Here is a 22,465-nt window from a genome sequence, read left to right as displayed (position 1 = left end):
AGTAAAGGCGACCAAAGGGACATGACAACTCATTGCAACGCATGATCCTGGATGGGAAAATCACTGCGAAAAAATCACTGCGAGAGAGGACACAATGGGGATAAGAGCAAAATTGAAAACGTTGTATCAGATAACAGTATCACATCAATGTCAAGTTTCCTGAATTTGATCACTGAACTGTGCTTATGTAGAGGAATGTGCTAGATTTTAGAAGGAAATCTGCAACTAACGCATATGGTTCAGAGGGAAACACATATTGTCATCCTCACTATTCAGTTTTGGTATCTGCAAATCTGTCTGCTTGCTGAGGTCAAACAAGGTGACCCTCTGCCTTAAGTTTCAACTCATGCTGTAAACATCTATCCTTTTCACAGCCTATTTAGCGACTGGGGATGAGGGGACGACGGGGCCCCGAGCCACCTTCCCCACAGGCCTTCCCAGTCGTCCCAGAGTCAGCAGTGGCGCATCGCCATGGTAGAAATGTGCCCAGTGGTACCTGGTCACCTGTCGGGGGGCTGCTGACACATCCCCCCGGTCACCACCCACCTCCACTTGTAGAGGAGAGAGAGGCGAGGGGCAGAGGGAGGGCAGGGTTTTGGGGTTTTAAAAGCCCTCATATTTGGGGGCTTTTAAAAGTCGGTGATTTCACTATTAAAATGACCCCCAAGGGTAGCAAGGAAGCACTGTTTACAGTGTTAGGAGCACAGGAAGAGTGGCATGCCTTACGGGGAACATACGTGTGTGTTACACATAAGTGACAGTGCTGTTGTGACAAGTTCAATGTTAAGGTATCTTTAAAAAATATATTTTAAGTAAGGTGTCTTTAAAAAGAAACATGCATCGAGTTCCCTGGTGGTCCAGTAGTTAGGACTTTGCCTTTCAATGCCCACAGTGGGTGCAGGTTCGATCGATCCCACATGCTGCCTGGCCAAAACACCAAAACAGAAGCAGTACTGTAACAAATTCAATAAAGACTTAAAAAATGGTTCATATCAACAACAACAACAAAACTAAAAAAAAAAAAAAAGTGTGACCAGATGCTCGCAGGAACCTAACCCCTTTCTCTTAGGAGCAGTGGTTCGACATTCAATTAATTCAGTGTCCTGTAACTATAAAATAGAACAACTGTGAATGGTAAGAACTGCCTACATAGACATTTCAGTTACTGCTCATGCAACTTTTTCAGATAGGTTGGAAATATCCCAAAATGTTGAAATTTTTTTTTTTTTTTTTGGCTTAGAGGCTCATCTGACTGGGCCATTGGGAGAAACGCCAGGGAGTTCAGACCCAACAAATACGACACAAGAGGAGGTGTCCCTTATGAGTATATTTCTGTGTTCACACACGCGCACACGCACACAACCGACGCTGAACGGGGGGGAGGGCAAGACGGAAAGAACAGGAGGCATCCAGGTGGTACCTGCTCGGGGGAGGAGGAGGGACAAAGGGAGCGTTTGTCCCCACTCTGGCTCCCGGTGGTGGCCTCTGAGCAGGAGGTGACCCTGGAGCTGGAAGAACAGGAAGTGCTTATTCTCTTAGAGGAAAGTTTCAAAGTGCAGTAACTTCTCTTTAAAAAAAAAAAAGCCTCTTTCCTCCACTTTCTGCCCCCCGCCCCTGACGAAAGCCCAGCCCCCTGCACACGCTGTCCTTGAGGCTGGGGCAGGACAAGGTCGTGGGGAAGGGCATAAGGCCAAAGCTCTGAAATGCCCAGCCCAGGGAGGCTTAGGCATAGTGGCTACCCGGGGTCAGGGGGTGGTCCCCTCTGTGGTCTAGCTGGTCCTGCAGGCGGGCAAACTCGGCCAGTTCGTTGAGTTCCTGGAACTGTCGGTCCGTCTTATGGCTGACCAGTGAGCGGTAGAAGTGGACGGCAAAGACGATAAAGATCAGGCCAAAGGGGACCATGATGGTGGTGGAGGCGATGGCGGCGGCCTGGCCTGGGGTGATGCCGCCGGTGCTGCTGACGTTGGCAGCTGCCTCGCCGGCTGGGGGTTTGCTGGTGGGCTGCAACTGGTCTGGCTGCTTCTTGAGGGGCAAGAACTTGACCCAGCAGAGCAGCACGACCTCGGCCAGGAAGAGCAGCGTGCCGATGACGGTGGAGAAGGCCCAGGCCAGCTCGATGTGGCGGTGCATGCGCTCGTGAGGCGACTCCTTGACCGAGTTGAGGTTGTGCACGTTGCTCACGGCCTCGATGTTGGGCAGGATGCAGGTGCTGATCATGAGCGCAAACAGGTGCACAGCCACCAGCACCGTGGTGCAGGCGCTGAAGGCGATGAGCAGCCCCGGAGGGTAGTCGTGCTCAGCGTCCAGTTGTACCTCCACCATTGCCACCTGGGGGGGAGGAGCAGGGAGAGGTGGGCTGAGTGACAAGGACGGTCACGGCGCAGAGGCTCTCCTCCCATCAGGCTCTGGTCCCTGGGTAAGTCACTCTGAGGCCTCTCTGAGCCTCAGCTTCTGTTATCTGTATAACGGGGATGATAGACCCACCCACTTAGGTTTGAGAAATGGCAGAAAATACTGATAAAGAGAAAAGGCTCGAGGCCAGGCTGCCTGGATTTGAATCCCAGTTTTGCTACTCTTGAGCTGTTTATCCTTAGGAAAGTCACTGAACCTCTCTGAGCCTCAGCACTTTTATTTGTAAAATAGGGACATCATATCAGTTCATAGGCTCATTTTAACAATTAAATGAGAGTTCCTAGTACTGGGCTTCCCTGGTGGCTCAGATGGTAAAGAATCCGCCTGTAACACAGGAGAACTGGATTTGATCCCTGAGTCGGGAAGATCCCCTCAAGGAGGAAATGGCAACGCACTCCAGTATCTTGCCTGGAGAATTTCATGGACAGAGAAGTCTGGCAGGCGATAGTCCAGAGAGTCCCAAAGAGATGGACACAACTGAGCAACTAACACTTTCAGTACGTGACAAACACCCTCCAAATAGTAGTCACCACAAGTGGTTAAAATGGTAAGTTGTATGTAAATATCACTATGACTAAAAAAAGAGTTTACAATAATGAAAAAAGGCATCCTCCCTATTGGAGCCACACTCCCATCCCCAAGGAGAGGTTTCTTCTTGCCTTGCTCTGGGCATAATAGGAGGCGTGGGGTGAAGAGATGAAGGCCCTCCCAGGTCATACCAGGCCCTTTCTGAGAACACAGAGCACCAACCACAAAGGAGTCAAGAGAGGCTTCCCAGAAGAGACGGGCTGTGACGGGTGCTGCAGTGCAGACTGCAAGCCCTGGGGCCATCTCCTCCTCCGGCACCAGCACTGGGCTCAGAGCCCCACGGCTGACGTACTAGCTGCTCCCCAGTTCCTGGAGACCTGTGGATCTGGGGTTACCAGGGGCATGCTCCAGGCCCCACCACCCACCTCCTCTCACCTGGGCCTTGCAAATCACCCCCATGTAAAGAAGCCAGCTCATCAGACCTGGGCTGGGAGAAGCGGGTGGTGGGCACACTGCCAGGGGCTGCCTGCAGAGGCCAGAGACTGGGGCGCAAGTGCCAATGGCAATACCATTAAGAAGAATGACCCTTTATAAAGGGTTTGCTGTGTATGTGCCAGGCTCAGAAGGGGGAGGTCTGAGGCTAAAATGTACCCACAAGCTCCATACCTGCCCTGATCCCTCCTTACTCCTGGGGAGGGAATGGGCTCCTTCCTTCCAGCTTTCTTATCTGTAATACCTGGCCCTGTCTGCTTTCATTTCTTGTACCTCCTCGGCCTTCTGAGGCCTGGAAAGGCAATGTGGGGCAGTAGTTAGGAGCATGGGCTCTGGAGCCAGGCTGCCTGCTTCCAGCCCTGACTCCTCTGCCCTTTATTAGGCTCTGTGACTCTGGCAAGTTCCTTCAACTTTCTGAGCCTCAGTTTCCTCATCTGTGGGGGAAAAAAAAAGGAGGACTATAGGGGCAATTCCCTGGCACTCCAGGGTTAGGACTCAGCAATTTCACTGTCAAGGTTTGATCCCTGGTCAGGGAACAAAGATCCTGCACGCCGCACAGCATGGCTGAACTAACAAAAAACCCAGGGACTTCCCTGGTGGTCCAGTGGCTAAGACTCCATGCTCCCAATGCAGGGGCACTGGGTTTGATCCCTGGTCGGGGAACTAGATTCCGAGTGCCACATGCCAACAGTCTGCATGCTGCTACTAAAGATTCCATGTGTTGCAATGAAGACTGAAGATCTTGAGCACCACAACTAAGACTCAGTGCAGCCAAACAAATAAATATTAAAAAAAAACAAAAACAGAATACTAGTATATAACTCAGAGAGTTGCGAGGACTGAATTAATCCCACATCAAATCCTTGGGCTTCCCTGACAGCTCAATTGGTAAAGAATCTGCCTGCAATCAAACCTGGTTTGATTCCTGGGTTGGGAAGATCTGCTGAAGAAGGGATAGGCTCCCCACTCCAGTATTCTTGGGCTTCCCTGTGACTCAGCTGGTAAAGAATTTGCCTGCAATGTAGGAGATCTGGGTTCGACCCCTGGGTTGGGAAGATCCCCTGGAGGAGGGAAAGGCTACCCACTCCAGTATTCTGGCCTGGAGAACTCCATGGACTGAATAGTCCATGAGGTCTCAAAGAGTCACACTGATTGCATGACTTTCACTTCACTTCAAATCCTTAGTGCCTGGCCTAGAGTAAACCCTCAATAAAAGGAGTTTTATTAGTATTGTTGTAATTCAGTTAAAAAACTTCACTCCCAATCCCAGCATCTCTATATGAAACCCCCCTGCCTGGGCTGGGTTTCTATCCCCCAACCTGAGCTGAGGACACCAAAGCCAAATTGGCAAACCTGAGTTTTGGCTCCAGAATCACCACTGCCTCCCCCTGGGTGACCTTGGTCAAGACTCTTCCCTTTGTCTCTGACAAAGGAGGGGATGTGGCAAGGTTAAGGTCACCATCTAGAGGTGATTTGGGGTCAGATACTTTGAGAATCTGGTGAAAATACTGGATATTTCTTAAGACACCCAGGTATATATAGTCATAGGGCTTTTCAGACAATTTCAACAGGATTCACAGACTTTTGTCTTGGAATTCCCACAATTGATGGTTGTATAAACTTCTCAGCCCAGGAGTTTGTAAAATGTTTTAAGTTCACATAAATCTGGGGCAGTGCGCCATGAGGATTTGGGCCATTTTTAGGATCACTGGTGGCCTAAGGCCAATGCTGAGATTTCTTAGCACTTAGGGCATCAGGGCACGGCGGGTTAAGGGCTGTACCCCGGGCTCCCTGGTTTCTGTCCTCAGGCCTGATCATGCTGGAAAAGGGGGGAGCACCTCCAGCAGGGCATACCTCCTGCCTCCTCCCCACCCCTGGCACTTCCTCTTCCTGTTTTGGCTTGCTGCCCCGGAAGCTGAAACTGGAGAAAGGACGAGCAGGAGAGCCAGCTGCTTAGCTGCTCTAGGCCCACGGGCTATTGTTTCACTCACTGGAAATGTCCAGACCCATCAGGTACATGGGGCCCAGAGCTGGGTGCCTATATGCAGAGGGGAGGGGGAACATGCCAACATATACAGTAACCAATCTGTTCCCTTAAACCTGGTATCTCTACCTCTAGAGAGCCAGTAAGAGTAAACTGCCTCCTCCACTGGTAAGCTCTCAATGCCACAGGGGTTGAAGAGGTGAAGTCCTTGCCACAAGGATTCAAACAGATTAATGAATAAAAGCCCTTAGCATAAGACCTGGCATGCATATATACATCTATATTACACTTAAATAAAGCGTCAGTGATGGATACATGTATATGTATGGCTGAGTCACTCCGCTATACACCTGAAACTATCACAACATTGTTAATCGGCTATGTGTATGTATGTGTGTGTGTGTGTGTTAGTCGCTCAGTCATGACCGACTCTGTGACCCCATGGACTGTAGCCCACCAGGCTCCTCTGTCCACGGGATTTCCCAGGCAAGAATATTGGAGTGGGTTGCCATTTCCTCCTCTGGGGGATCTTCCTGACCCAGGGACTGAACTCACCTCTCCTGTGTCTCCTGCATTGGCAGGCAGATTCTTTACCACTGAGTCACCTGGGAAGCCCATCAATGATTATTAGCAACACCATTATTACGTTTTCACAAATGAGGAAACTGAAGCTCAGAGAGGTGAAGTCAGCAGTCCCAAGCGTTATTCTGCTGTTGAGCGGAGGATCTATACTTAAGTCCACTTAGCTCTAAAGCCTGTGTGCAAAGGGGTTAACAGCATTTTCCTCACACCTGCTACTACAGACTGAATGTCTGTGAACACTCTAAATTCATATTTGAAATCCTAACCCCCAGGGTGATGGTATTAGGAGGTAGGGCCTTTGGGGTGATTAGGTCATGAGGGTGGCACCCTTGCAATAGGATTAGCACCCTTATAAAAGAGAACCCCCAGAGACCCCCTCACCACTCTTGCCCTGTGAGAACACAGCAAGTAGTAAGACAGTGTCTGTGAACTAGCAAGTCAGCCCCTTATCAGATGCTGCATTTGTTGGCAACTTGATCTTAGACTTCTAGCCTCCTGAACGGTGAGAAATAAATATCTGTTGTTTATAAGCCACCCAGGCTATGGTATTCTGTTTTAGCAGCCCTGACAGACTAAGACAATCACCAAGGAGATTAAATGAGGTCTTGACATGTTTTTAACAAAGGGCCAGCCCACAGAAGGTACTCAATAAATCTCAGTTAAAAAGAAAAACACAGGGCTTAAAGTGGAAGACGAATAGCTCCTGGACGCCCTCAGCTGAGGCTGGTGAGAGCTGACCCCACGTTCTGTCCCCTAGGGAGGGGGAGGGGCTCAGACGCCCCACTCTGGACCCAGTCTGCCTCTTTCTAAGGCTGTCCCTGCTAGAAACCCCGGGTAGAAGGAGAATGTGTGCCCCAAAGCACAGCTGACCACCGCAGCGGGACAGGAAGCACTGCTGCCACACCATTTGTCACGCCCCAGAGCCAGAACACTGCAGCTGCTGGGACACACCTGGCCAGGGGACTCCAGAACTTCCCCTGAGGTCCTAAGCTGGGAGGAGGGGGTTAGGTAGGCTGGGCAGCTCAGCGTGTGAACCGAGCTCCTTCAAGGAGGAGGATGGGCTCCAGAAGAAGCCCCATCAACTGTGCTGGGCCCTACAGTTCCTGGAACTTGACCACACTGGTTGGCTCTAGGTACTGTCCCCACCTGGGGGACCAAGCTCCATGTCCTGGCGCTGTGGGAAGGAATGGCTGACACGGATCAGGTCTCCTGATGAGAACTGTTCACAAGCAGAAAAACGACTGCTTTTTTCAGAATGTGTCCCACTTGGGAAATCTCCCCAAGAGTAGGGAGGGTAAAGCCAGGAGGGCCTCGTGGAATCTGGCAGGCGACTCCCAGGGCCCCAGCTGAGTCCCAGAGAGATCAGATCAGATCAGATTGCAAGCAGCTTCGCAAGGTAAATATAGCCAGAGTGCTGGGCCGTTAACCCAAAATAAACAGCTCCCAGCCAGCCACGGGCCACGGGCCTGCTTAAACCTGGACACATGGGTTCTAAAGGGTGAGGAGGGGTGAGGGACCACCAGCCCCACGTCACCCTGGTCCGTGGACCTCCGATGCCTCCCTCCCCCGCCCCCTACTGGGACATCAAACCTCACCCATGGGCTAAGAGGCGCCTGTGATCCCAAGAAGGGTAGGGCCTGGCTGGCTTTGCCAGGTGTCTGCCCACCACACCCGGATGCCAACCACCTCTCCTCACTCCTGCTGGGCTCCCTGGAGACCCCCTGCCACCTGGCGCCTAGAAGGCTGGGCCCCTCGGAGGCAGCCCTCCCATGCCTGGCTTGACCCGGGCGCCCAACAGCTGGGAGACATAACTCTGCCTTCCCCAGCCTGCGCTTCTCCTGATCACTCGGGCCGCCAAGCCATAGTCACCCCAGGTCACCCAGGGCCGTCTGAGCCTGCGGCCCCCACCTCAGATACAAACCATCTATTAAGAGAGGATTGAAGGCTCCTCTAAGAGTTTACAAACTTTTCTGACCACTACAGCGCAGTATTCCAAAGGTTTCCATAAATAGACACATACCCACTTATAACAGAAACAAGTTTCCCCAAACAATAATTATCTTTAAAGCATGCTAATCCAGTCTACTCTTACAACACGTGACAGATGTGGCTGCTTTCTATTTCATTCCACTCTTCTTCCAATAAAAATTAAAATGCTGGTTGCGACTCACTTCTTGTCACGAGTCACTAACAGGCTGAAGCTGCAGGAGGGATCAGAGAACAGGCCTAGTCTTCCTGTTCTTCTGGCTAATTTCGAGCACCTCTGGTCTCTCTCAAGTCACCTCTGTTCCAGGGCACTCCAAGTGAGGATGGGGCCATTCATTCAATCACGGACAATTTTTTTTTTTCCTTTGGTGGTGCTGTGATGGTTATGGGACCTCAGTTCACTGATCGGGGATCGAACCTGCACCCTGAGTAGCTCAAGAGCCAAGTCCCAACGACTGGACTGCCAGGGAATTGCCCTTACGAACTTACTGAGAACTTTTTTCTCTAAGTTTTCCTGAGAACTGACTATGTGCTTGGAGGATCTTGTGGCTCTGCTGGAGACAAAGAAAGCAGGAGGACAGAAGGAAGAATCCCTGCCTCAGGGAGGATGACAGGCACTGAAGGTGTAGGGAGGTATTTTCAGATGGTGATAAGCAACGCTCCTCCATTGCTGCACTTGCCAAACACGTTCTGAAGATGTAACGACATGTCTGGTTTCCTGCTTCTACTTTCCTGCTTCTCTAGCTTCCCCACACGTCCCTTGTCCCTCCAGGGGCCTCAGGAAACGAATGTTAAAGGAATAAATGAAGGTCAGAATTGACCCAGGGTCTCTAAAGTGCCTGAAGACAATCCCATGTGATCCATTGGAAACCAGAAGACCATAGAACTCTCATGACATTCCTTTTTTGGCTCATCCTTTAAACTTTTCAATATTGTGTCTTTACTTACTTTAGTTCCCCAAGCAGGGATTGAACCTGGGCCCTGGCAGTGAAAGTGCTGAGTCCTAACCACTGGACCACCAGGGAAGTTCCTATGTACCTTAAAATAATTTGTTTTTTTTTTTTTTTCTTTAATTTTTAGTTTTTGGCCATGCTGTGTGACTTGAGGGATCTTAGCTCCCCAACCAGGGCTCAAACCCGCAACTCCGGCAGTGGAAGCACAGGGTCTTAACCACTGGATCGCCTATGTACCTTTTAATACTCACGCTTTACTAGCAACTCATATCATACATTACCATATATCTGTGTATGAATACTAAGTCTAACGTTGACAATATTTTGAGTGGGGTGTGCACTCAAAGTGTTGTTGGAGACCATCACCTAGACCAGGGGTCGCCAAACTGGCCTGCAATGTACTTTCTGCAAAGGAAGTTCTATTAGCACATAGCCACGCCCACTCACTCGCCTAAGGTCAGTGACTGCTTTCAAGCTAGAACAGAACTGAGGACAGGTTTCCCCCGTAATGTATCTCTGAAACCATTCACGAGCTGAAATGGCCTAAAGGGACGGAGCAATTACCTTAGGAGATATTTTGCGAACATATGCACAAATAAACTGAAATTAAAGCACTGATGCTCACAGACACAGCTGAGAGCTCTGACAGCTTGATGCTGAGATGCTGAGTGTGATTCCTGGGAAAGGAGCTTGGTGGTATCAGTCTTACCCCTTAGGGCACATGCTGCCTCTATAACAGCTAGCTGCAAACCAAATGCTGCATGCTATTTTCGACTTTCACCATTTTTTGGTAAAAGTAAAAATTCTCTCTGGGTTTCTTTTCGGCTAGTGAAAACAGGTACAAATGCAGGTCTTCTGTAAAATCGAGGAGGTGTAAAGTGATCTTGTGAAAAGTCAGGGGGACACCTGTAGTTACCACTGAGACCATGTGGCCAGCAAACCTGAAAATATTTACTTCACAGAAAAAGGTGGCCCATTTTGGGTTAGATCAATGCTCCTAAAAAGGAACGTCAAACCATGGTCCCAGAGGATTCTCCTCTGAAGAGTTTGTGGTTCTATCAGCTTGGGGCATTCCCTTCTGGGAAGCATATTTAAAGGCCCCCTGAGAAGTTCTACCAGAGAGAAACTTGCTCTTGTTTAAATTTTCTCAGAAGTTTTAGGGCTTTCCTGGTGGTCCAGTGGGTAAGCCTCTGTGCTTCCACTGCAGGGGACATGGGTTCAATCCCAGACTGGGGGACTAAGATCCCCCATGCTGCACAGCCTGGCCAAGAAATTTAAAAAATGCAAACTGTCACAGTTTTTATTAATATTATTAACTAATTAATTTATTGGCAGCACTATGTCCTTGGACTGCAAGGAGATCCAACCAGTCCATTCTAAAGGAAATCAGTCCTGAATATTCATTGGAAGGACTGATGCTGAAGCTGAAACTCCAATATTTTGGCCACCTGATGTGAAGAGCTGACTCATTGGAAAAGACCCTGATGCCGGGAAAGACTGAAGGCGGGAGGAGAAGGGGACCCCAGAGGATGAGATGGTTGGATGGCATCACTGACTCGACGGACATGAGTTTGAGTAAGCTCCAGGAGCTGGTGATGGACAGGGAAGCCGGGCGTGCTGCAGTCCATAAGGTCACAAAGAGTTGGACATGACTGAGCGATTAAACTGAACGTGGCATGTTGGACCTTAGTTCCCTGGCCAGGCATCAAACCTGCATCCCCTGCAGTAGAAGGGCGGAGTCTTAACCACCAAGGACGCCCCATAAACTGTCACAGTTTTATTTCTACAAGGGAACTCCTTCCCAACACTGATTACCACAGTGTCACCTTGGGAAACCCTAGAACTCTCCTTCACCAGCCCTGGACCCAGAAACCAGCAGAGCTCAACACAGACCCTGGCTGAAAACCCCAGACACGTGCACAGGCACTTGTGAAGTTTTCCAAAAGGCTTCTCAGCTAGGCAGGGAGTGCCTTTCCCTTGGGGCATTTAACAAAATTCCATTTATACCGACTCAGCCTACAGAAGGATCCATCTGTAAGACTTCGAAGACCCAGTTTTCAGCCAGCTACATGGAACGTGGCGAGAGGGTGATTGAGTGGAAAAGGCTCCAAGTCAGACAGACCACGGCTTGAAATCTACTAGCTGGATGATCGCAACCTCAGTGAGCCTTTTAGTTTCCTCACCTACAGTGCATACCCTTAAGGACTGTTCTGAGGATTAAAAAATGAATGGGAAAAAAAAAGGTCCAGGCTCATGCCTGGTGTTCAGTAAATAGTAACATCATCAACATTATTCAAGAATTCATCACAGGACTTCCCTGGCGGTCTAGCAGTTAAGAATCGGCCTTCAAATGCAGGAGACTTGGGTTTAATCCCTGGTCAGGGAACTGAGACCCCACATGGTGTACTGCAACTAAGACCCAACTCAGCCATAAATAAATAAATGAATAAACATATTTAAAAAATTCATCATGGAACTCTTTTGCTCCAAGGTCTTCCCTGGCTCCCCACTGCCTATATCAGAAGGCCTTGCACTGTCTAGTCTGGAAAGATTCACCTTCCTCTACTATCCCTGGACATGGCTTCAACTCCAGCCACACCAGACTCTCTGCCTTTCCTGCCCTAAGACCTTATCATTTCTCATCCTTGTAACTTTGCTCCTGATGCCTCCTCTGATAGAGGGTTCTTTCTCAGCTCTACTCTACCACCCTTAAGGCTTAGCTGGAATCACATTCTTCTAAACCAGTTAACTCTCATAAAAGCAGTCCCAGGAATTTCCTAGCAGTTTCAATGCCGTGGGCCTGGAGTTCAATCCCTGGTCAGGAAACTAGGATCCCTCATACTGCTTGGCCAAAAAAGAGTAGTCTCAGCATTATGGGAACAAGGGTGAGCGAGTTTCTGCCACACCTGGACCACGTATATTTTAAGTGCTTTGCAGATACAAATGAACCATCACACTGACCCATTGAGGTTGGTTATTGCTATTACTCCCATTTCACAGCTGAGGAAACTGAGGCCTGGAGACATTAAGCAACTTCCCCAGCATCTCTAAGCGGCACAGTTCTAAGCGGCAGAGCCGGGATCTGGATCCCACTCAAGCAGTCTGGCTCCAGGGTCTCTGTCCTTTATTTCACTCTACAATACTTGAGCCTCCCAACTCAGTCCTTCCATCATTCTCTCTGGTGCTTCCTCTCCCGCAGCAGTGGGGCCACACCACAGTCACAGGGCCTGGAAGCTTCCCAGCCAGGTAACCTCAGCCAGGTCATTCACTGCGCACTCACCCTCACTCCCCATTCTGAAGCTCACAAGACATGGTTGAAGGAGAGTACTTAGCAGGTGTCAACCTATTCCAAGATCCTAATCAACAGTGGTAATATTTACCACTAGTACTTAGCACCATGAGGAGTAATACTAATTTCTTACTCATCTCCATGCCCCCTGAACTCCCAACATGTCACAGAGGCTCAATAACATCTTATGATTTGAGCCCTTCCTTCCAACTCATTTTCAGAGAAATGCCAAGCTGCTTCTGAGCCCGCTCTGGAACCTGGGAACAAAAGGGTGCTGGCAAGCAGAGAACTTGAGGAGGCAGATAATCCAAAAATAATTGATCCCAGGTCATGGAAAGCATTTTGTTTATGGCAACAGGCTGACCTTCCCAATTATCTTCTGCTTAGGCTAACATTACAGGCTGCCCTCCCCAGGAAACCAAGATTGTTGTGTGTGCGCGTGTGCACTTGCCATAGCCCCCAGGGGACAGGGTCAGGCCGAGGCTGGCTGCCTCTTGCTGAGAGGTAAACTGAGGCAGGGGTGGCCTGAATCACAGCACCCTAAGCTCAAGGAGCACCTGCAGGCTGCTGATCCTCTGCTACATCCTGGGCCCTTGGTTTTAGAGACTGGATGCTGAACCCAGACAAGGTGTGCTATTTCCAGAAGCTCCATCAGGAGTGGGATGTTTGTCTGTAGACCAGAGAGGGCTCACCTAAGGGTCCATCATCAGATCCTGACAATTCCTCAACCCTTTGTGGGTCCAAGTGAACCTAGTAATGACTCTTCATGCAAGTCCATGGAGGAGCAGAATACGTGTTTCCTTTGTACACATGAGAAAACTGCCCCCAAAGAGTAAAGGCACTTGCCTGAGGTCCCATTGCCTATCCCCTCAGCACATCAGGGCAGCTGTCCAGGCCTTTCCACCCAGGAAAGGGGAGTCTCTCCATGCCCTCCAGGCTCCTGGGAGACCTTCCCTCAATTTCACCTTGTGCGCAGCTGAGTCTGGCAACCTCACCAACTCTCTACCCCTTGGAAATCAAAGGTCACATCATATCACTTCTTCCGGGTTTCCCAGTCCCTCAGAAGGAAGCCCTCTGGGGGCAGGAAGTTGGTTGTGCTGACTCACAGGCCAAGGGAGAGTAGTCCAGGAAACCTGCTCACTCCGTTTCCATAGCACCTGTCTGCATGGCACCCCTTCCTCTCTGAGGCTCATTCAGAAGGCTGAGTGCCTGTGGTGGGGGGGCGGGGTGCAGGCGGACCTGCCCTCTTGAGCCCTTCTCTCCACCCAAACCCCATCTCTCCCCCTTGTTTGCAGACTCGCGGCAGATGCAGATACTCTCGTTAAGTGCCTTCCCAGAATGGAAGTGGGCACGGGATTCAGCCTTCCCTGCTGGCAGAACTTTGGGGATTTCATCGCTGGAGCCAGGAAGCCTTCTCCACCCGAGCTGGGTAGCATAAAGGTCCCCAAGAGACAGTCTGGTTGAGTCAAGGCCCACCAAGTGCCGCAGGCCGCCCCTGCAGCCTGACTTCCCCACACTGTTTTTAGCAAGAGGAAGAGGGAGGTGACATCTGATCAGAAGGCCCGGCTTCTAAGAGACAACTCAAGAAGGCAGAAAAGCTTCACCCGTTGCCTCCTCACTGCTCCTGGCATGGGAAGGGGCCTGGGCAGCTATGGATTTACCACCCCAAGAGAAATGGGAACAGGCACCCCACCATCTGAAACAATTCACTGCTGTGAAGAGCTGACAGCCGCTGTTGTCACTCCCTTCCCCCTAACTGTAACATTTTATTTTGCTCAAGAGAAGTTTTTCTGCTCTATTTCTCATTCCCTACAAGGCCTGGTCCTAAGAGGTCCCTGGCAAGACGGGGCTCAGAGCTCCATACACCACAAATTGCATAAGTGTCCAAGAGAGTTCTGCATACCAGCCAACCTGGGTTCAAATCCTGCTCCAGCAAGAGAGCTGTGTGGCCTTGGGAAGGTCCCATACCAAAATTACCTCCAAGCGCAGTGGAGGACTTAGTGCGTCAGTTAGGGCATCTACACTGTGCAAAGCACCTGGTGGGCGCTTGGCTCAGTGTCAGCTGTTCCTAGAATTTGGGGCTGATGGAACAGAATCCTTTCCTATAGACCTAAACTAAAAACTAGAGTGACACTTCTTACAAACACACACATTCTATCCTTCCCTTGCAAAGGCTTCCTTGATTAAATTTTTTCAAAGAAAAAATTATTTATTTGGCTGCGCCACATCTTAGTTGTGGCACATGAACTCTTAGCTGCAGCATGTTGGATCCCTGACCAGGGATCAAACCTGGGCCCCCTGCATTGGGAGAGTGGAGTCTTAGCCACTGGATCACCAGGGAAGGCCTCGATTAAATGCTTAAAGTCAGAGAAACTCCTGAGAAGCAGCCTTCATTCATCAATTGAGGAATTAATCAAGGCCCACAGAGGGATTTGTCCGAGGTTGCACAGGCAGCCAGGGCAGACTCAGGAAAGCGCGTCCCCTACCTCAGACAGCTAGTCTTGCCACCATGGCCCCAGGTGCTCTAGGCCTGCTTAGGGCTTCTAAAAGGTTCTCACTTCTTGCATCACCCACGAGTTTGTGGAGCCCAGGGAGAGTCCCAGACACACTCCCTTCCCAAGAAAATGCAAAGGGTGCGGCCACTCCCTCCCCCAAGGTCAAGAGCTTAGCTCACTCACCAGTGAGGCAAGAGTGCTCTGGGCTAAAAACCTTGGGGGAGGGGGGGCAGACCCCATCCATGCTGAGGTCAGGACTTATTCTGTAGCTGTCCTGGGAGACTCCAGGATTCCCAGCCTGAAGGCATCCTCAGAGCCACTTCTCAGCCCAACCTGCAGCCTCACCTACCCCACCCGCCAGAGGCTGGTTCTCACTCCAACCCAGCACACAAGGAGGTGGGGGTGGGGGTAGGGGCGGAGGAGGGAAACTAAGCCTACCCCCAACATCGAGAAAGAGCCCATTCAACGGGAACATGTCCCACCCTCCTCCCCCACACCCAGTGACTCAGTGGCAAGTTTCTGGAGCAGAAACTGAGGGTGGGGAGTGGTTGTCAAACCCCCAGGTGAGGCCCTCGGAAAATACAACAGGAGAAAGGGTATCAGGAAATCCCCTCTACTAGATAATAAAGGAAGCTGGCCAATTCCTTCTGGCCTCAAGTGTGGGGGCACTAGGGAGATGGCTCAGGGGTCCTTCTCCTCCCAACCTTCTGACACCTGCTCCCAAAGAGATCAGACTACTTATGTCAGTTTCCCTTCCACTTCAACATGCCTGGGACTCTTCTTACATCTACGTTGAGCATCCTGCTGTTTCTCTCTCCTCGCCGCATCAAGCTTGCCCATCTGAGCCCCCCAACCCTGGACATTTGTATGATACCCAACCTCCCGCTACGGGTGTCACTTGTCCGCCTCTCATGTCCAGCACCTCCGGCCCTCCCAGCGTCCACGACAGCTTTCTCCCAGCTCTTCCCTTCACCCTCAGACCATCTAGCCCTCCCAGCCAGCTCCCCTGTGCGCCCCGTCGGGGCTGTGGGAGGCAGCGGCCAGGATCTGAGAGGGGGCAGGGCAGGGCGGCCAGAGCTCACCATGGCGAAGCCGGAGAGCAGAGCCGAAGTCCGGCTGGAGGCTTTGAGCTTGGCGCGGCTCAAGTAGAGTTTGCGCCAGGACAGCGCCTGCATCGAGTGCTCGTTGAGGCTCATCACCTCGGAGTAACTTTGGCCGATCCAGTCCGGGTAGGTGACGGCGGGCGGCGGCGGGGGCGGCGGCGGCGGCGGCGACCCCGGGGGCTCCCCGTCCCCGCTGCGGCGGCGGCTCCGGCGGCTGCCGCTGGTGCTGTTGCCGCCGCTGAGGGGAAGCTCGGGGCTGTTGCTGCTCGGGGGCGGGGCGGGCTCCGGATGCATGGAGCACGCTGCAAAGGCGCGGGCCGGCCCGGGCGCCTGCTAGGGCAGTGGCCCCCACCCCGCGCCGCACCTCCGCCTCCGCTTGAGGAAGCCGCCGCCTGGCCCCAGCGCGGGTCCGGCCTCAGCCGGCTGGCCGCCAAAAACAAATAGCTCGAAGAAGCGACTACAGCACAAAGTTAGAGGGCCCCGGTGCCTTGCAAAAGCCCGGGGCAGCAGAGTCGAGAGCCTGCGCTCAAGCAAGCGTCCCGGATCCCCGGGCCCGGACCCTCGGCGAGCGACACGATTGGCCGCCGCCTGGGATAATTTGCATGCGCCCCGCCCATTGGAGGTGGGCGTGGTCAGTGTGAGTCATGTGATTCGTCTCATCGGACGGTACCGCCTACAGTCCCTGGCCAGGCGCCTTCAGCGCCCGCGCCTCTTCCTGGAAGCGGTTCAGCCCCAAGGCCTCTCTCTGTTCCTGCTGCCGGCGCCTCCCATCTCCGCAGCTGCTCTTATGGCCCTTCTCCCAGAGCTCGGACTCCTGGGTCGGCCCACCTGAATTCACCTCTGGTCGCCTCCTGAAGCCCGTTTCCTCCTTGGAATAAGGTGACTTAGGATCTGCAGGAAACAGCAAACTGTGATGTAGACAAGAGTTCATTCATTCTGTGTATGGAGCGCCTCAGTTCAGTTCAGTTCAGTCGCTCAGTCGTGTCCGACTCTTTGCGACCCCATGGACTGCAGCGCACCAGCCCTGTCCATCACCAACTCCCGGAGTTTACTCATGTCCATTGAGTCGGTGATGCCATCCAACCATCTCATCCGCTGTTCCCTTCTCCTCCAGCCTTTAATCCTTCCCAGCATCAGGGTCTTTTCAGATGAGTCCGTTGTTCGCATCAGGTGGCCAAAGTGAGCGCCTACTGGGTGCCATCACTGTTCTGGGCACTGAGGGTCGGGTAGTGAATCAAATGGACAAAATCCTCTGCCTTCGTGAAGCTTACATTCTAGTCTAGTAGCAGGGATTCGCAAACACCAAGGAGTAAGTTATAATAGTTTAGAAGATGATAAGTGCATAGAAAAATAAAGCAGATCAAAAGAAAAGAAAGATAAAGCAGACAAAGGGGGCACAGGTAGTGTGCAACGGCATTTTTTTTTTTTTTTTAGGGCTGAGATTTGTGGTATGTTTTGTCCCGTTCGTTCACTTACAGTTCACTATCCTCTCAAACAAGCTGGGGTATAGGATAATAAGCCCCTTCAGTAAGTTTACTGCGCATCTATTAAGCGTTAGGCTGAGGGATTCCAAGAAAATAGTAACTTTCATGGATTCTTATATATTAGTGAAGAGAATAGGCAGTCAACGAACAAAATAAGTTCACATTTTTCCGACTTGGTCACTTTTGAGCTGAGACCTGAACCAGCAATGCAAAGAAGCAGGGACCTGCTTTCCTGGGGCGGAAGGGAATAGCAGATAACAAAGACTCTGAAGCAACAATATCTGCCTGTTGGAATATTAGGAGGCCAATTTAGCTACAGAATAATAGAGGGGAGAGGTGAAGTGGGGCTAGAGTACTGAGGTAAGAACTGTTCCCTAGGGTATCAGGCTCCAGGAGGGCAAGAACGGTCTCTGTTGGTTTCACAACTCTAGCATCTAGAGGGTTGCTTGGCACAGTGCTCAGTAAATATCTGTTGAATGAATAAGTGTGGGAGAGACAAGAATGAGTGAAACTTATAATTATCCCAGAGTCAAGTCACAAGCATGCAGCATTCCAGGTCAGCTATGTGAAATTTAACTCTTGTCACCACTAGAGGGCACCCCTCCACTCACCCACATTATGGGACAGACCTGAAGGCCCCCTCCCAAAAGCCTCTGGAATTCTTCCAGAGACCTTTCTCTGTTTTTTATGAAGACCAGGGAACTTGGAATTTGAAATCTCATCCCACTGGGCTTGTTTCTTTGCTGGCCTTTATACTTGTCACTTCTTTCACTTGCCATCTGTGTCTCAGCTCAAATATCACCTCTAAAGAGGGACCTTCCTTTTCTAAAGTAGGCCCCATTTCATGTTATGTCACCTCACCCTGTTTTATTTTCCTGATAGTTGTGATCACAACAGTATCTGAAATCACCTAGTGTATTTATGTACTGACCTGTTTGTGCCCCCCAACCCGCCCCTCAACAAATGAGTGTGCTCAGTTGTATCTGACTCTTTGTGACACCATGGATTATAGAGTCCTCTGTCCATGAAATTTTCTAGGCAAGAATACTGGAGTGGGTTGCCATGCCCTCCTCCAGGGATCTTCCCAACTCAGGGATCGAACCTGCGTCTCTTGTGTCTCCTGCATTGGCAGGTGGCTACTGGTTCCAAATTGGGGAAGGAGTATGTCAAGGCTGTATATTGTCACCCTGCTATATGCAGAGTACATCATGAAAAATGTTGGACTGGATGAAGCACAAGCTGGAATCAAGACTGCCGGGAGAAATATCAATAACCTCAGATATGCAGATGACACCACCCTTATGGCAGAAAGTGAAGAAGAACTAAAAAGCCTCTTGATGAAAGTGAAAGAGGAGAGTGAAAAAGTTGGCTTAAAACTCAACAGTCAGGAAAACGAAGATCATGGCATCCGGTCCCATCACTTCAAGGCAAATGGATGGGGAAACAATGAGAGATGAAACAATGAAACAATGAGAGATGGGGAAACAGTGACAGACTTTATTTTCTTGGGCTCCAAAATCACTGCAGATGGTGACTGCAGCCATGAAATTAAAAGATGATTGCTCCTTGGAAGAAAAGCTATGACCAACCTAGACAGCATATTAAAAAGCAGAGACATTACTTTGCCAACAAAGGTCCATCTAGTCAAAGCTATGGTTTTTCCAGTAGTCGTGTATGGATGTGAGAGTTGAACTATAACGAAAGCTGAGCACTGAAGAATCGATGCTTTTGAACTGTGGTGTTGGAGAAGACTCTTGAGAATCCCTTGGACAGCAAGGAGATCCAACCAGTTCGTCCTAAAGGAAATCAGTCCTGAATATTCATTGGAAGGACTGATGCTGAAGCTGAAACTCCAATATTTTGGCCACCTGATGCGAAGAACTGACTCATCAGAAAAGACCCTGATGCTGGGAAAGATTGAAGGCAAGAGAAGGGGAAGACAGAGGAGGAGATGGTTGGGTGGCATCACCGACTCAATAGATATGGCTTTGAGTAAACTCCAGGAGTTGGTGATGGACAGGGAAGCCTGAGGTGCTGCAGTCCATGGGGCAGCAAAGAGTCGGACACGACTGAGCGACTGAACTGAATTGAACCATCTGGGAAGCTATCTGAGAGCAAAGTTCTCCTCTCTTTAAATTACTTCCTTATCACCCATGGCCTCTCATAGGACCTGGCACAACAGAGATTCCCAAGAGGAACAGGTTTAATGAAAAAGATAATGAGATGGTTTTGGTTCTAAGAAGCTCCCCCTCAGTTTTACAACCCACCTGGAACCTGAGTGGGGCCAGCAGGTCTGCAAGAGAAGAACCTTGAAGCAGGGAGGGAAGATTTGCTGACTAAGAAGGAACCAAAGGACTTGTCAATGGCAGATCGGCCGGGGGCTTTGGGGTAGGGATGGGGCCAGCTCTCCCACTCTCCTAATTCTATGGAGTTTGAACCCCACCGCCACATGCACAGAGCAAAAGAGAAGAAAAAAAATTATCAAGACTTGGGTTGGTGGGTGGATGGGGTGGGTATCTGGGCAAACCCTGCTTCCTGTTTTAGAATCTTAGAGCCCTGAAGGGTCAGTGGTTAATAAATTTTCTCCCAGGTGGGCTGGTGGCAAAGAACCCACTTGCCAATGCTGGAGACATAAGAGATGCGGATTCGATCCCTAGGTTGGGAAGATCCCCTGGAGAAGGAAATGGCGACCCAGTCCAGTATTCTTGCCATGGGCAGAGGAGCCAGCAGGTTATAGTCCATGGGGTCACAAAGAGTCAGACACGACTGAAGCAACTGAGCTCATAGCACATTAGAGCTAGTTGGGGCCGTGAGATGCACCCCATTCCAAACCCCTACTTAACAGCAACTGATGCCCCAGAGAGAAAGCACCTTACCAAAGTACACCAAAGAAGCCAGTGGAGAATCAGACTTGGAACCCGGACTGCCCATCCCAGGGGTGCTTCCAAGGACTATGTGTGGCTCCCTCTAGTGGCTAGGGGGTGTGTGTGCTCTCAGCCTTTTGGAGTTTTATCTGAAACAGCCAAACAGAATTTTTCAATCAACTCTGTGTATGTAAGTATAGAGATCCAAGGGACTTCTGCAACCTGCTTCACCACTGTGGCCAATGGATACAGCCCAGGGATGGCCAAAGATGGTATGAGCTGCCTTGGGAGGCAGCAAACTCCCACATGGCATGGGGTAAAAAATAAAATAGCACTTAAGTAGTACTTACCAATGACAGGGAACAACAGACTGGTTCCAAATAGGAAAAGGAGTATGTCAAGGCTGTATATTGTCACCCTGCTTATTTAACTTACATGCAGAGTACATCATGAGAAATGCTGGGCTGGATGAAGTACAAGCTGGAATCAAGATTTCCAGGAGAAATATCAATAACCTCAGATATGCAGATGATACCACCCTTATGGCAGAAAGTGAAGAAGAACTAAAGAGCCTCTTGATGAAAGTGAAAGAGGAGAGTGAAAAAGTTGGCTTAAAGCTCAACATTCAGAAAACGAAGATCATGGCATCCAGTCCCGTCACTTCATGGTAAATAGATAGGGAAACAGTGGAAACAGTGGCTGACTTAATTTTTGGGGGCTCCAAAATCACTGCAGATGGTGACTGCAGCTATGAAGTTAAAAGACGCTTACTTCTTGGAAGGAAAGTTATGACCAACCTAGACAGCATATTAAAAAGCAGAGACATTACTTTGCCAACAAAGGTCCATCTAGTCAAGGCTATGGTTTTTCCAGTAGTCATGTATGGATGTGAGAGTTGGACTATAAAGAAAGCTGAGGTCAGAAGAATTGATGCTTTTGAATTGTGGTGTTGGAGAAGACTCTTGAGAGTCCCTTAGACTGCAAAGAGATCCAACAAGTCCATCCTAAAGGAGATCAGTCCTGGGTGTTCACTGGAAGGACTGATGTTGAAGCTGAAACTCTAATACTTTGGCCACCTGATGTGAAGAACTGACTCATCTGAAAAGACCCTGATGCTAGGAAAGATTGAGGGTGTGAGAAGGGGACAACAGAGGATGAGATGGTTGGATTGCATCACCAATTCAATGGACATGAGTTTGGGTAAACTCCGGGAGTTGGTGATGGACAGGGAGGCCTGGTGTGCTGCGGTTCATGGGGTCGCAAAGAGTTGGACACGACTGAGCGACTGAACTGAACTGAACCAATGACAGACACCATTCTAAATTATGTATTAGTAAATAGTTTATATATTATAAATAAATATGTAATATAAAATATACTTAAATAACAGAGTAATAGATAATTTATTAAATATATTATCAACAACCTCAGTCAAGCAGATACCACTCTAATGGCAGAAAGTGAAGAGGAACCAAAGAGCCTTCTTGATGAAGGTGAAAGAGGAGAGTGAAAATTCAGTATCAAAAAACTAAGATCATGGCATCTGGTGTCATCACTTCACAGCAAATAGAAGGGCAAAAAGTAGAAGCAGTGACAGAGTTTATTTTCTTGGGCCCCAAAATCACTGTGGAAGGTAACTGCAACCAAGAAATTAAAAGATGCTTGCTCCTTGGAAGAAACACTATAACAAACCTAGACAATGTATTAGAAAGCAGTGACAGTACTTTGCCAACAAAGGTCCGTATAGTCAAAGCTATGGTTTTTCCAACAGTGAGAGCTGGACCATAAAGAAGGCTGAGCACAGAAGAATTGATGCTTTTGAATCTCCTCCTGGAGAAGACTCTTGAAAGTCCCTTGGACTGCAAGATCAAACCAGTCAATCCCAAAGGAAATCAACCCTGAATATCCAATTGAAAGGACTGTTGCTGAAGCTGAGGCTCCAATACCTTGGCCACCTGATGCGAAGAGCCAACTCATTGGAAAAAGACCCTGATGCTGGGAAAGATTAAAGGCAAAAGGAGAAGAGGGCAGCAGAGGATGAGAATGGTTAAAAAGCATCACGGACTCAATAGACATCAATCTGAGCAAACACCAGGAGACAGTGGGGGCTTCCCTGGTGGCTCAGACAGTAAGGCGTCTGTCTACAATGTGAGAGACCTGGGTTCGATCCCTGGGTTGGGAAGATTCCCTGGAGAAGGAAATGGCAACCCACTCCAGTACTCTTGCCTTGAAAATCCCATGGACAGAGGAGCTTGGTGCAGGCTACTATCCATGGGGTCGCAAAGAGTCGGGC

General features: G+C 50.0%; 1 protein-coding gene across 1 annotated transcript; it reads right to left on the bottom strand.

Annotated features, from left to right (window-relative positions):
* ORAI1 (ORAI calcium release-activated calcium modulator 1) lies at nucleotides 1,309–16,546 on the bottom strand. Its single transcript, XM_005691414.3, has 2 exons — nucleotides 15,804–16,546; nucleotides 1,309–2,328 (listed from the first exon to the last, which is right to left on the bottom strand). The coding sequence occupies exons 1-2, from the start codon at nucleotides 16,116–16,118 to the stop codon at nucleotides 1,723–1,725; spliced, it is 921 nt and encodes a 306-aa protein (XP_005691471.2). The 5' UTR covers nucleotides 16,119–16,546; the 3' UTR covers nucleotides 1,309–1,722.

The sequence above is a fragment of the Capra hircus genome, chromosome 17 (genome assembly GCF_001704415.2).
Source record: "Capra hircus breed San Clemente chromosome 17, ASM170441v1, whole genome shotgun sequence".
NCBI lineage: Eukaryota > Metazoa > Chordata > Mammalia > Artiodactyla > Bovidae > Capra > Capra hircus.
The sequence above is the reverse complement of the archived record's forward strand: the minus strand, read 5'-3'. Positions and strand labels throughout refer to the sequence as shown.

Coding starts and splice junctions, on each gene's coding strand:
- ORAI1 (XM_005691414.3), bottom strand. CDS start 16,118: ATGCATCCGGAGCCCGCCCCGCCCCCGAGCAGCAACAGCCCCGAGCTT. Junction 2,329..15,803: donor TGCTCTCCGGCTTCGCCATG/GTGAGCTCTGGC, acceptor CCTCCCCCCCAG/GTGGCAATGGTGGAGGTACA.